The sequence below is a fragment of the Girardinichthys multiradiatus genome, chromosome 3 (genome assembly GCF_021462225.1).
Source record: "Girardinichthys multiradiatus isolate DD_20200921_A chromosome 3, DD_fGirMul_XY1, whole genome shotgun sequence".
Classification (NCBI taxonomy): domain Eukaryota; kingdom Metazoa; phylum Chordata; class Actinopteri; order Cyprinodontiformes; family Goodeidae; genus Girardinichthys; species Girardinichthys multiradiatus.
Window position 1 is genome coordinate 20,194,537 of NC_061796.1, and position 11,925 is coordinate 20,206,461.

Genomic DNA, 11,925 nt, shown 5'->3' on the forward strand with positions numbered 1-11,925 from the left:
ATTCAAATTTCTTCTTTTGTAGTTTGTTGAATGTGCTGTTTTCCATTTCACCACCAGGTGGTGGATCTCCACCACACAGGCCTTAGAGGGGAGGACACCTTCCACAGATGAGTTTTCCGCCTCCTCCTGCAGGAATAGTTATACTGTGAAGTGGAGGTGGTTAGGGGAACACTCAGCCTTACAGCCTGCATTGCTTTGTTGCATGCAGGGAACAGATTTATGTCTCAGGCAAAAGGACAGCAGAGCATGAATGGTCAGTCAGTATAGAGGAGATAATGGTTCCCATCTAGTTTGAGGTCTTGAAGAAAGTTTAGATGCCCATGTTTGCCCAGAAAGACAGCCTTTACCTTTAAAAGCAGGCCACACTGAGACTTTTGATTGCTTGTTTCTGAAGTAGGTTCCTGCTTTTTATATTTGTCACCTTTTACTTCGAAGTATGGGGTGCTCATCATCCAGTGCACAGACTGTGGAACAGGAGAAAAGACCAGGCACAAAGCCTGAGGAGAGCAATGGAGACACAGTGGGTAAGTATTAACCATCTGTGTGAATGTTGAATGTACAGTTTGCCTTTCATTTGTGTGCTTTTTACTTGAAAACGGTGTGTATTTCATGCATTGTTGGAAGGGTGTGCAGCTGCTTCTCTAACTCTCTTTCTGCCATTCATCTAAGTTTTACTGAAGGCTGTTTGCAGCCGACTGGTGCAGTACACTGTGTGCTTTCTTACTTACACTCTCCTGCACAGCAACAATTCCTCAGGAGCAGAAATATTTCTGCCGTCTCAGTTTTTCATTAAATCCCACAAGTCATTGCTGTTCTTTTTAGTCCACCCCTTTCAAGCTTGGTTACTGCTGGGAAGGGGGCAGATAAAAACTTCAATGATTTATTGATGAAATGAGACCTGAGAAGAGCTTTCCTACTCTATGGACATGTTGAGGTCTCTCAGTCTCTTCCTATAAAGTAAACTGAGCATTTTATCTAGGACAATAACTCTGCATGAGAGCAGCTGGGATGTAAAGAAATCTATTTGCAGACTAAGGCAAGATTTGCAGTCTAACCTGTTTGTCACCAATCTACTCTGCTGATACACTGACTTCAGATTGTTTTGGAAAACAAGCCCTGTTACTGTGCATTACAAAATGCTCGTATACCTTGAACTACAAAATATCTATGACCACAGCCCTAACATGGTTCATTGGGTATTTAGATGATAGACCAACACAAAATAGTGCATAGTTGTGAAGTGGAAGGAAGATGATGTAAGATTTACTTTCTTTTAACAAACAATAAGCAGAAAGTTTGGCGTGCATTGGTATTCAGCCCCCCTATGTCAGAACAACCCTTTGCACTAAATACAGCACCAAACTCTTATGGGATTTGCCTCTACCAGCATCTAAGAGAGAAATGACTACCCATTCCTCTTTGCAAAATAGCTCAAACTATTTGAACAGTAACATTCAAGTTTTATCACAGATTCTGAATTAAATTTGAATCTTTACTTTGGACCCTACCAACACATGAATATGTTTGGATCTAAATGTCTACATTGTAGCTCTAGCTGCCTTTACTCCAATCTCAACTCATTTGCAGTCTAAAAGAAGTTTTTTTTCCAGGAACGTCCTGTGTTTAGTTCCATCAGTCTTCCCATCAACTCTGACGAACTTTTATGTCTGTGCTCAAAAAAATGTTTCTACAGCATAATGCTGCCACCAACCGTGGGGATGGTGTGTTGTGACCGTGTTTTACCGTGGGGATGGTGTGTTGAGGGAGATGTACAATCTTATTTTTTTTGCCACACATAAAAATAAACTATTGACATTTTTTGGCCAACATACAGTTTTGGTCAGATCTGACTAGAGAACATTCTTCCACGTGTTCGCTGTCCCCTGCATCGCTTGTGGCAAACTGGAAATGATTTATCTTGTGACTTTCTTTAAGCAATGGCTATTCCACACTTCCATAAAAGCCATATTTGTGGGGTACATGATTTATAGTTACTCTCACGACTCTGCCACCTGAGCTGGAAATGTCTGCACCTCCTCCAGAGTTACCATGAGCCCCTTGGCTGCTTCTCTGATGAATGTTCTCCCAGCCTGGCCTGTCAGTATGTCTTTGCAGAGTTTGCAGTCGTGTCATACTCTTTCCATTTTTAGATGAGGAATAGAACAGAATAACCCTGCTTTAAACTTTTCCGCAACTCTCTCCCTGACCTGTCTGCAGTGTTCCTTGGTCTTCATGATGCTGTATGTTGTCTAAGGTTCTCTAACAAACCTTTGAGACCTTTGCAGAGCAGCTGGATTTATACTGAGAATAGTTTCTATGCAGGTGGAATTTCTTTACTTCTTAGTAACTTTAGTGACTTAGGTAACGCCTGAAGATAATTGTTTGCATTGGATTTTATTTAAAGGTATTAGAGTAAAGGGAGCTAAATGGAAATGTGCTAACCACCTTTCAGATTTTGATTTCCTGATTATTTTGAAAATCTTGATTTATTTTCCTTCAGCTCCACTTAAACCAATAAATTAACATGTTAAAAAGATGCATCCAGCTGCTTCTTACTTTAAAAATTTGCTTTCTTCATAAAGTTATCCTCTTGAATTATCACTCATATAAGGAGTGCTTTAACTGTAACAGAGGAGGAGAAATAATTTATTTAATTTGTGACACCAAAGAACTGCATGTTTTGTCTGTCTTTATTCTTTCTATAACTTTAGTAACCTCTGTGTTCAGGCCTATGCAGATACCCACCAAAAGGCCTGTCAAAGTCTGTTATTGTCCCTTCATAGTTCCAACCAGCTCACTGACACATGGTTGTGTCATGCCAGGCACAGCTCCATGCACACTGTGTCCACATTGCTCATATGCAAGCCATGGCCGTCACTTTCATGTTTTGCATATGAACAACACAAACTGTGTCAATCTCTGTGGAACACAAGTTAATACAAGTATTTAGCAAAAGGTAAAATGAAAGTATATTTTTAAACCGGAATAGAACTTTATATATATATATATCTCCTCCGTTTTCATGTTCACCATGTTTTGTTTCCCTGAGATAATGTGGGATTAATGTATTGCCACATTGTTTTTTCTGTCAGACAGCAGTTGTCACCTGGAGAAACTTGGGTCCTCTTCCAGACTCTTACATCACCCCTACAAAGAACATCAGTAATTGTACACTCAGCCCAGCCAGGCTACGTTAAATGTGACCGAATGAGGGAAGGTTTTTATTCATACAGTGTGCCATCTGTCTAACAAACCAGCTGTATGACATCCAAGCCTCTGCTGGTCCCATCCCCAGTCTGGGCCCCTGATTTGTGTCCTGTCCTGTCCTCCCTCACTTCCCTCCACTTCAGACCAGCCATGGTGATGTTTTGACTGAGATCTGTGTCATCTTTGGCTGCTAATTCCTGTTGACACATGATTTGCCAATGCCTCATGTAGAGGTGTCTATCTCAACTCATAGTCTTATTCCCACTTTTCAATACCGACTTTGGACTGCTGCTCAAACTTCAAAAAAGTGTACGTCTTTTAATAAAAAATATAGGAAATTATCTAAAAGACTTATGAAAGCAATTAGTGATTGGAGAATGTGTGTAAAAGCTCACTTTAAAAGAGGAAGAGTGAAGAAATGTTAGTTTGTTCTACTTTAATGCTGTGTTTTTTTTCCTACTGGCTCATTTTCCCACCAGCTGCCAAGCCTACACATTCCCTTCCACCCATCACTCGGATCTCTGCTTACTGCATCCGACAGACAAATAAAATCAGAAAGCTGAAGCATCAGAACCATCCACCCGTACAGCTAACTGAGCCGCGTTGGTCCGTCTCTTCTGGGTGCAGCGTCCATGCCGAAACAGGCAGAAAACAATCAAAAGCTTCCATCACTATGTTGTGATTCTGGTTACTGAGATTAATTATGATTTTCCTGAAAAATCACTTCATCACTGCCATGTACAAGTACACTATTCATCCAAGCATGGTTTGTGTGAACACACCTTAACTGACCGTAGAAAGCAGAGAAGATCATTTCCTCAGATTGCGTGCCCTCAGGACTTCAGTAAATCTTTTTTTTCCAGTAAGGAAATGAAAGGATGCCATTTTCTCCAAGCATTTGTGTCCTTTATTGTTTCTGTTATCTCCTGCATCCTGTGTTGACTGAAACTATAGAAATTAATATAATTTCCCCAAAAACTTTGTAATTCTTTAAAATGGTAGAACACCAGATGAAACTAAAAAACTTAATTCACTTTAAAATTATTCAAATAAATAATAAAACAAAATTGTAAGAAGATGGTTGGAATTTGATCCCCAGAACAACTGTCCTGGTTTCAGTCTTGGTATCATCCTATGTCCAAAATCTCTACTCACATGTATATGCAAGTCACCATAACTGATGCTGTTGCAGATGACCAGCTTACCCGTTACATTAATGCTGCTTTTCCAACAATCCTCTGATGCAGAGTCTGTGAATGTTACAGTCTGCCAGACAACAGACGTTTCTCACATTTTACTGTGTTTCAAACTTCTTTTTGAAAAAACTTGTAGGTTTCAGACATTGAAAAATCTAATCTCTCCCAACTTGCAGATTATATGAAATAAAATAAATTTCATTTTGTGTAAAACATCCATGGCCGTCATTTACGTGTTCTGTATATGAGCAACAAAAACCGTGACAGTTTCTGTGGAACACAAATTAATACAAGTATTTGGGAAAAGGAAAACATTTAACTATATTTTAAAACCTGAATAGGTTTAAAATAGAATTTAAAGACTTTACAGCTATTATGTTATTTAGTAAAATGTCCTAAAGTACAGAAGGAAGCACAGGAGATTAGACAGAACATCCAGACGAGGACAAATCTTTTATTGCAGCAGAAAAATCTAAATCAAACTTTTAATTCAAGAACATTTATTTAATGCAAGAAACAAATCCCAAGTTCAGAAGTAGTTGTTTTAACAAGTTACTGGTGACACAATCACTTTAAGATAAATTTAAGTGAAGCATTTTTCAAATTTACATGTTTTTGTTGATTAATGTTCCTAGGGATGTTTAATTAGTAGGCCACAATTTTCTGTTTCACTGAGTTAAAAAACATGTCATAAAACATTTCTTTAAACCCCTGGCCACTAGACTGTTCAATGACCCATATTCATTAAACATTAATTTAGCCAATTAACAACAGACACTATCTACATGCTGAGTGTTTGGGAGGCAGGCCATAAAAAAGGATTTTAGCAGGACAGTGATCCAAAACATATAGCATACCCACACAGAAATGGTTCACCAGACAAAAATCCAAGTTTTTTCCATGGCCATTTCAGACCCCAGACCCAAATTCTACAGAAAAACCTGTGGGATTAGCTACAGAGAAAATAGCATAAGAGAGGAGCCAGGAATAGAAACTGTCTAGAGAAACAGTGCAAAAAGGAAGTCTGTAAGGTCCAACCTTGAGAAATGTTACAGGAGAAAACTGCTCTTTAGTTGGCAAAAATGGGTTAAAAAAAGTATCAACAGCAGGAGGACAAAATAATTTCTCTAACTACAATTTCATCAAAAACAGCTATAAGTTGTTGTTTGTTTATTTTTCTTTGTGAAATAAGTTGACTAAAATCAAAGGTAGATTTTTTTTTTCAGTGTAATGCTACTGTAATAGAAGATAGATTTATTACATACTGTATTAGACAACTTCAACAAACTTACCGGTGTCTGTAGTTGGATAAGTGTTACTTGAAGGGCCCATATAATAAGCAGAACAATGTGGTTACTAAATATATAGGATTTTCATACAGTCTTCCCTTTGATGCTGTTATTCATTGATCTTTTTCATTGTTATATTAGTGTTACAGTTATATGTCACTAACAGACAACTGATGAGCTGGTTGTAAGCTGATAATCTTCATTTTTCATCATCTTTGTGTTCATAGCAGTCAGAAATGGCAGCATCACAGAAGATGTGCAAACCATTGAGGACCAGATACAGCTGCCTGCGCAGACTGTCTTACCAGATAATCTTAAAGCGGGACCTGAAGACGAGAAGGAGGCCGTGTTAGTGGGCATTGAGGCCCAGGAGGATCTGGGCTCTGGGGAAGAGCTTTTAGAAGCTCCTGAGCAACAGTCAGAGCCTGAAGCAAGTGAGGAGCTGGCACCACAACCTGAATCATATGCAGCAGTAGAAGATTCTGCTGAGCCAGACGTTGTTGTCGCAGTAAGTGAGGTAGCACCCCCAGTGGAGGAGGCACTCCCTTTAGAAACTGTACCAGCAGAAGCCCCCCCTGACGTCAAGGACACAGAGGAGACCCCTAATGCTAAATCTGTTGAAGCTGTGCAGACAGAGGTCACTGTTTTAGCTGAGGAGGTACTTACTGTACCAACTGCTGAACCAGTTGTAGAGGACCCAGCCGGGACAGCTGGGGCTGTAGAAGTGGCTGTAGCTGAAGGAGCCTTTAAAGCACCAACTGAAGATGAGAAACTTGTACAGGCAAAGGCCCCAACTGGCAATACTGCACCAGAGACTGTCTCAGACACAGAGATGACTCCAGTAACTCCCGTTAAAGATGTTGCTCAAGCCAAGTGTAATTCTGCCACTGAGGAGGAAACAGATGTTTCCACAGCCACTGCTGTTACTGCTTCATCAGCAGAGGTGTCCTGTCCTATAGAGGTCACTACAGCCTCTGAGCCAGCCAAGACCTCTGAGGCTCCACCAGTCAGAGTGAATCCAGAGTCCAGTACAGATAATGGAGTCACAGCAGAGGTTCCTGTGGTGGAGCCAATCACGACACAGTCTGAAGCCCCTTCAGATCCAGAACCTGCTAATGAGCCAGTTCCCGAACCTTCACCAGAGGGTACGAAATACTAACCCCTTAACAATACTTTTGTGTTTTTTTAATGTATTTATGGTTTATTGTTTAAGCTCATTCCTCGAAGGGGTTTATTAATATATGTATTTAACCACTTAAAGTACACAAATGATACAATGCAAAGTAAAATAATCCAATTTTGTCCAAAGCTAAAGAATCAATGCATGATGACAACATTTTAAGTTCATGATGAGTGTCTCTGTTCATTGCTGTCTGACAGGTTTTTTTGTTCAGTGATTAATGGAATAAAACACACACTGTTGACTAAGCTGTCATGCTAACTGCCTCTTCAGGAAGTCATGCTGATTCAGAAGTCAGCTTTTAGATGGATGTCATTTGTAGCAAGACTGATGCTGTAATGGAATATGTCAGAAATCAATGTGTGCATGTGTTAAGGACAAACATGTGCAAACACGCAGGAACGGTTGGAGGAGGAGCAACAGGTGAGGAGAGATAGACTCAGTAAAGTGGATGAAACCTTGTTGACATCCAGATAAGCACTGAATATTCATCAACATGGCCAATCAGTTCAATCATTTCAGTAATCAAGGTAAGGCCATAGTTGTGGTAACTTTACGAGCATCACCCACATGTAGCTAACAGCTCTGAGTAGTTAGTGAGCCATTTAGCTGCTCTTGTGCTGAAAAGGCTGAATGGGATATTGTTGGACCTTAATGTTGGACAAATGACATGAGGAAACATGTCATTTATAGCGTGAACATGTTAGCACAACAGCTCCAGTCAGGCAGGCCTCTCTCATTGTGTCCCATTGTGAACTGCCAACAGACTGATCATGGCCTGTTGCTTCAAATTAAATACAACAATGTCAATAGTCTTTGCAGAGGTTTGGTGGAAAACTCCAGTAAGATGAGAGCTAATTCAAAATATACTTTACGGATATCTTCATATTATGAACAATATATTTTGGTTTAGTTTGCAGAGTTTTTCTTTTTAAAATCTATATTTAACATTTAACCTGTTTTAAGCAGTAAGATGCCCTGTGTAATGCAGAACTCCCATCTTGCAGTATGCAGTTAAGACATAACCATTTTTTTTTTACTGTGTTTGACATTAAATCAAACTCAACCTGCCATTTCAGGTCATTTAGGATAACTAAAAATAATTTATATTTGCTAAATAACAGAATGACAGTAATACATCTTTTTTTTTATATATTCTTGAAAGCATCTGAAAGGCTAGTTGACAACATTTGAGTGAAATGGAAGCACACCTCAAAAACATTGCTGCCTAGTGTCACATTATGTGAAAGTCAAACAAAATCAGCCAAGATATCAGGCAGAGAAGTGTAGACCTCCACAAGTCTGGTTAATTCTTGGGTACATTTTCCAGATGCCTGAGCAATTAAATACAAGTATAAACACCAGGGAATTATCTGGCCATCACACCATTCAGGAAGTAGAGTGATTATGTGTCCTAGAGATTAATGTTTTCTGGAGTGAAATCATTGCATCAAAAAGGCCACTCAGAGAGGAAGAAGCCAATATCGAGATATGCCTAAATTTTTGGAGGCATATCCGGTGGTCTGATGAAACTAAAACTGAAGTTTTTCGCAAAATGCCTATTGTTACATTTGGAGGAAAACACCATCCCAATTGTGAACTACGGAGGTGGCAACATCATTGTGTGTGGCTGTTTCGACAATGGGAATTTTGGTGGGAATACTTAAGGAAGATCTAGATACATCTGCCAGGAAGTCAAAGCCTGGGCAAAAATGGATCTTCCAAATGGATAATGACTTTAAACATACAGAAATTCAGTTACAAAGTGGAATAAGGACAACAAAGTTTATGTGTGCCCATCAAACAGCGCGGATCTCAGTTCCATCATACGAGCTGGGGTGAGCGTGGGTGACCACTGTGGCCCATAAATCTGACTTTTTAAGACCTAGTCCACACGATGAGAAAAACGGTATTTTATCAAAAACAATTAAGAAAAAATGTGGATTCACACGAGTCCACCACTGAAAATGCTGTAGTATATAGGCTGGGCCCATTGGTGGCGCTGTGACACTGCCACAGAAACACACCAAAAACAGTGGACAAAAACACTGGGCATGTGCAGACAACTAATGCGAGATAAACACAGAAACTTGGCGGCAAAGAGGCCACACAAAAACATAGAACCAGTGTTTTAAAACTTTTCCACTCTGGGACCCGGTTTCAAAAATGATCGTTGTTGGTCTCCCACAACGCCGGATCTGTCTGGATTCAATGCCTAAACGACGAAATACCTTTGCGGATACACCTCAGCTTGTCTCCATGTTGATGGGGCCTTAGTTCCTTCAGTTCTGTCAGGAGGAATAAGCCAAAATCCCAGCTAAAGTTTGTGATACCCAAAATGTTTGACCTAAGTCATACAGTTTAAAGGCAATACCACCAATACTATGGTCAAATATGGAGAATTCTTAGTTTAAAGAAACAGAATGACACATATGAGTCTGACTTGACGTCAAACAGTGTGAGAAAAATGATTGTGTCTTTTTATACAGTGTGTTAATATGTGATTTCAACTGCATACTTGGTGTCTTACTCTTTACACTCCAAACATTTGTACTTTTAAGAGAGAAACACTCCTTCTTGTAGCATTGTGAAATACTCAGGTGGAAAAGGAAGATTGGATGTATTCCATAACTTTTACAAGACTTTGTCTGGGTGCTGTGTGTGTATACGTGTGTGTTCAAATAAATCAGCAGTGGAGCGGTTAAGGAGGCACAGATGTGGATATGAAGGACTATTAGCTCTTCGGTTTTCCCACGGCAGCTGTGGTGACAGTTGTTAACATGGTGATGGTAATGTCTTGTCAAACAAGCTCCAAGCCATTAGTATGATAATGACATTCCTGTGCGTGTCTCTTTGTGTGTGTGTGTGTGCAGTGGCATCTGTAAACGAGACCTATAAGGACACAGCGGGTGAAATAGCCAAAAAACAGGACTGAGATGGTAAGAGCAGAGCCACAACATAAATGTTTTACCCAGAACAAAAACTACAGGATGAAACTCACTGTATTTTCAGACACCTGTAAATACATTTAAAGGGAGTGGAATGATGTCTTTAGAGTACTACAAAATCCTGACCTCATAGTAAACAGGGTGATTTTTTTTTGTCTGAGAACATTTTTAAGAAAGTCTTTATTTGGTTTCATGTCTACTTATTACTTACTTCGAGAGTAAATGTGGAACAGAATGGTGAAAATAAAACTCAAATCATCTTTTATTATTATTTCAATTCTTTTTCTTTCACAGATTAGAGATTCACCAAAAAACAAAGGCCCAAAGGGACATGGGACAACAAATGGAGGAAAACGTGAAGAAGAGAAACCAAAAAACTCTCTACCTTTAGTTTTTGTCTCATCAGCTGCACAATGCATGTATAATTGAGGAATTTGCCTTAATAAGTTTTCATTCAGGACAGATCAGGATTTCCTATAGGTTTGTATTTAAGCCTTTACTGCAGAGAAAATGAGTTTTTCTACTGGGACCGCAAGTGCCTGGAGCCACACATGTAGGCTTATAAATTAAAAATGCAACAAAAGCATTCAGGTGGCATGGCATGTCAGGGTGCAATACTATGCGAGATCTGTGAATTCTTGTTAAAAAGGTTGGTAACTCTGGGCTGGACGTATTTCAAATGTATGAAGGATGTTTGCAGTAAAGCTTTTATTATGGTTTTCTCAGGAAAACAAGCCAAATTTGAGTGAATTAAATAATGCACAAAGCTCAAAGTGACAAGGACACCAAACTGGAGGGGTGGAATATCAGTGTCTCACCAAGCAGGGCCACAACTAGGTATGGGTCGGTATGAGAGTCTTTGACAGCATCATGCTACCGAGACAAAGATTTTAAACAAACTTGATAATGTGATCTAATTGTTTTAATTTTTAACAGTGAAGCATCAGTTATTTGAACTGCTGGAAATGACATTAACAGTTTTTATGTTACGCTCTGTCTTGTGCTCTGTATAGATTAACACAAGTATGACAAATTAGTAGCTGGTTAATAATTCTGGCTGGGGTAGATCTTGCAGTTGGCTAATTAACAGACATACTACTCCTAGCTGCAAAATGTGCTCCTAAAACGTGGTCTTGATGAGAATGATGGATGAAGCTCCTTTAGTTTTCACGACTGTTAATGTTTGCTGGAACCAGAAGGACTTCCAAACAGCAAAAGTTGTGTTTCTTGTAAAAACGGGAGCAGTGTCAGCACCTTCTTTGAACCTGCTGACCTGCAGTGAGCAGCAACATATGTAGAAGGGGCAATGCTGTTTTTCTCTTTTCCTGCCAGAGAAAACTTGTCACTCTGGCACAAATGAAACCGTATGGACGGTGTGACAGATAAAATTAGCAGTTTTTTAAAACCTTGATATCATTAACTGGCCCATGCCTAGTCACAACCAGCTTAACTGTACTTTACCAAAACAAATCTAAAGAGATTCTGTTTCTGCACAGTGAACTGTGATTGTTTGAGGGCAAAAAAAAAAAAAAGCCATCAAACCTTCTTACACATTAGAAATGTTATTAATAGTAATATGTTTAAATAACACAGTGCACAGTGAGGTAATCACCACAATAGTCAGATTGACTCTTTCTTCAGAAAACGCTATTTGACATTAACACAGCTCATTGTGTGAACACGGGTTATTTAAAGTAAGAAAAAAAAACCATGGATGATCACATGAAAATACTGACATCTACAGGCTGAGGATAAAGATGACCAACTGCTGACACGTATTGTTCTATAAAGCCATCTTGTACAGCTCTAGTGTAGTTGTTAGATTTGTATTAATCCTCTTACGTGGCAATAAAAGCCTTTTAAGCATACATTTAAAGGTACTGGTGTGAGGTGCTGATGTCATATGGTTGTAGGTTTTAGTAGCACAGTCAGAGACCACAGCTTTCTTTTTAGCCTTCTACATTTTGTGTTAAAAAATGTACGGCTCTGAAAATGGCTCTAATGTGAACAATATCGGTTATTTACTTCTCTGGAATAAACAGCTTAATTTGTCTAGAATTCTGGTAACTGGTTAGTGTACAGAATAAATGTTCCCTTACTAAAAA

General features: G+C 39.2%; 1 protein-coding gene across 1 annotated transcript; it reads left to right on the forward strand.

Moving 5' to 3' along the window:
• The first annotated feature begins 137 nt into the window (after positions 1-137).
• Positions 138-11,925, forward strand: LOC124865931 (fibrous sheath CABYR-binding protein-like). The gene is made up of 4 exons (XM_047361456.1): positions 138-524; positions 5,920-6,837; positions 9,746-9,811; positions 10,115-11,925. Exons 1-3 carry the CDS (start codon positions 437-439, stop codon positions 9,805-9,807), a joined length of 1,068 nt encoding a protein of 355 aa, XP_047217412.1. The 5' UTR covers positions 138-436; the 3' UTR covers positions 9,808-9,811; positions 10,115-11,925.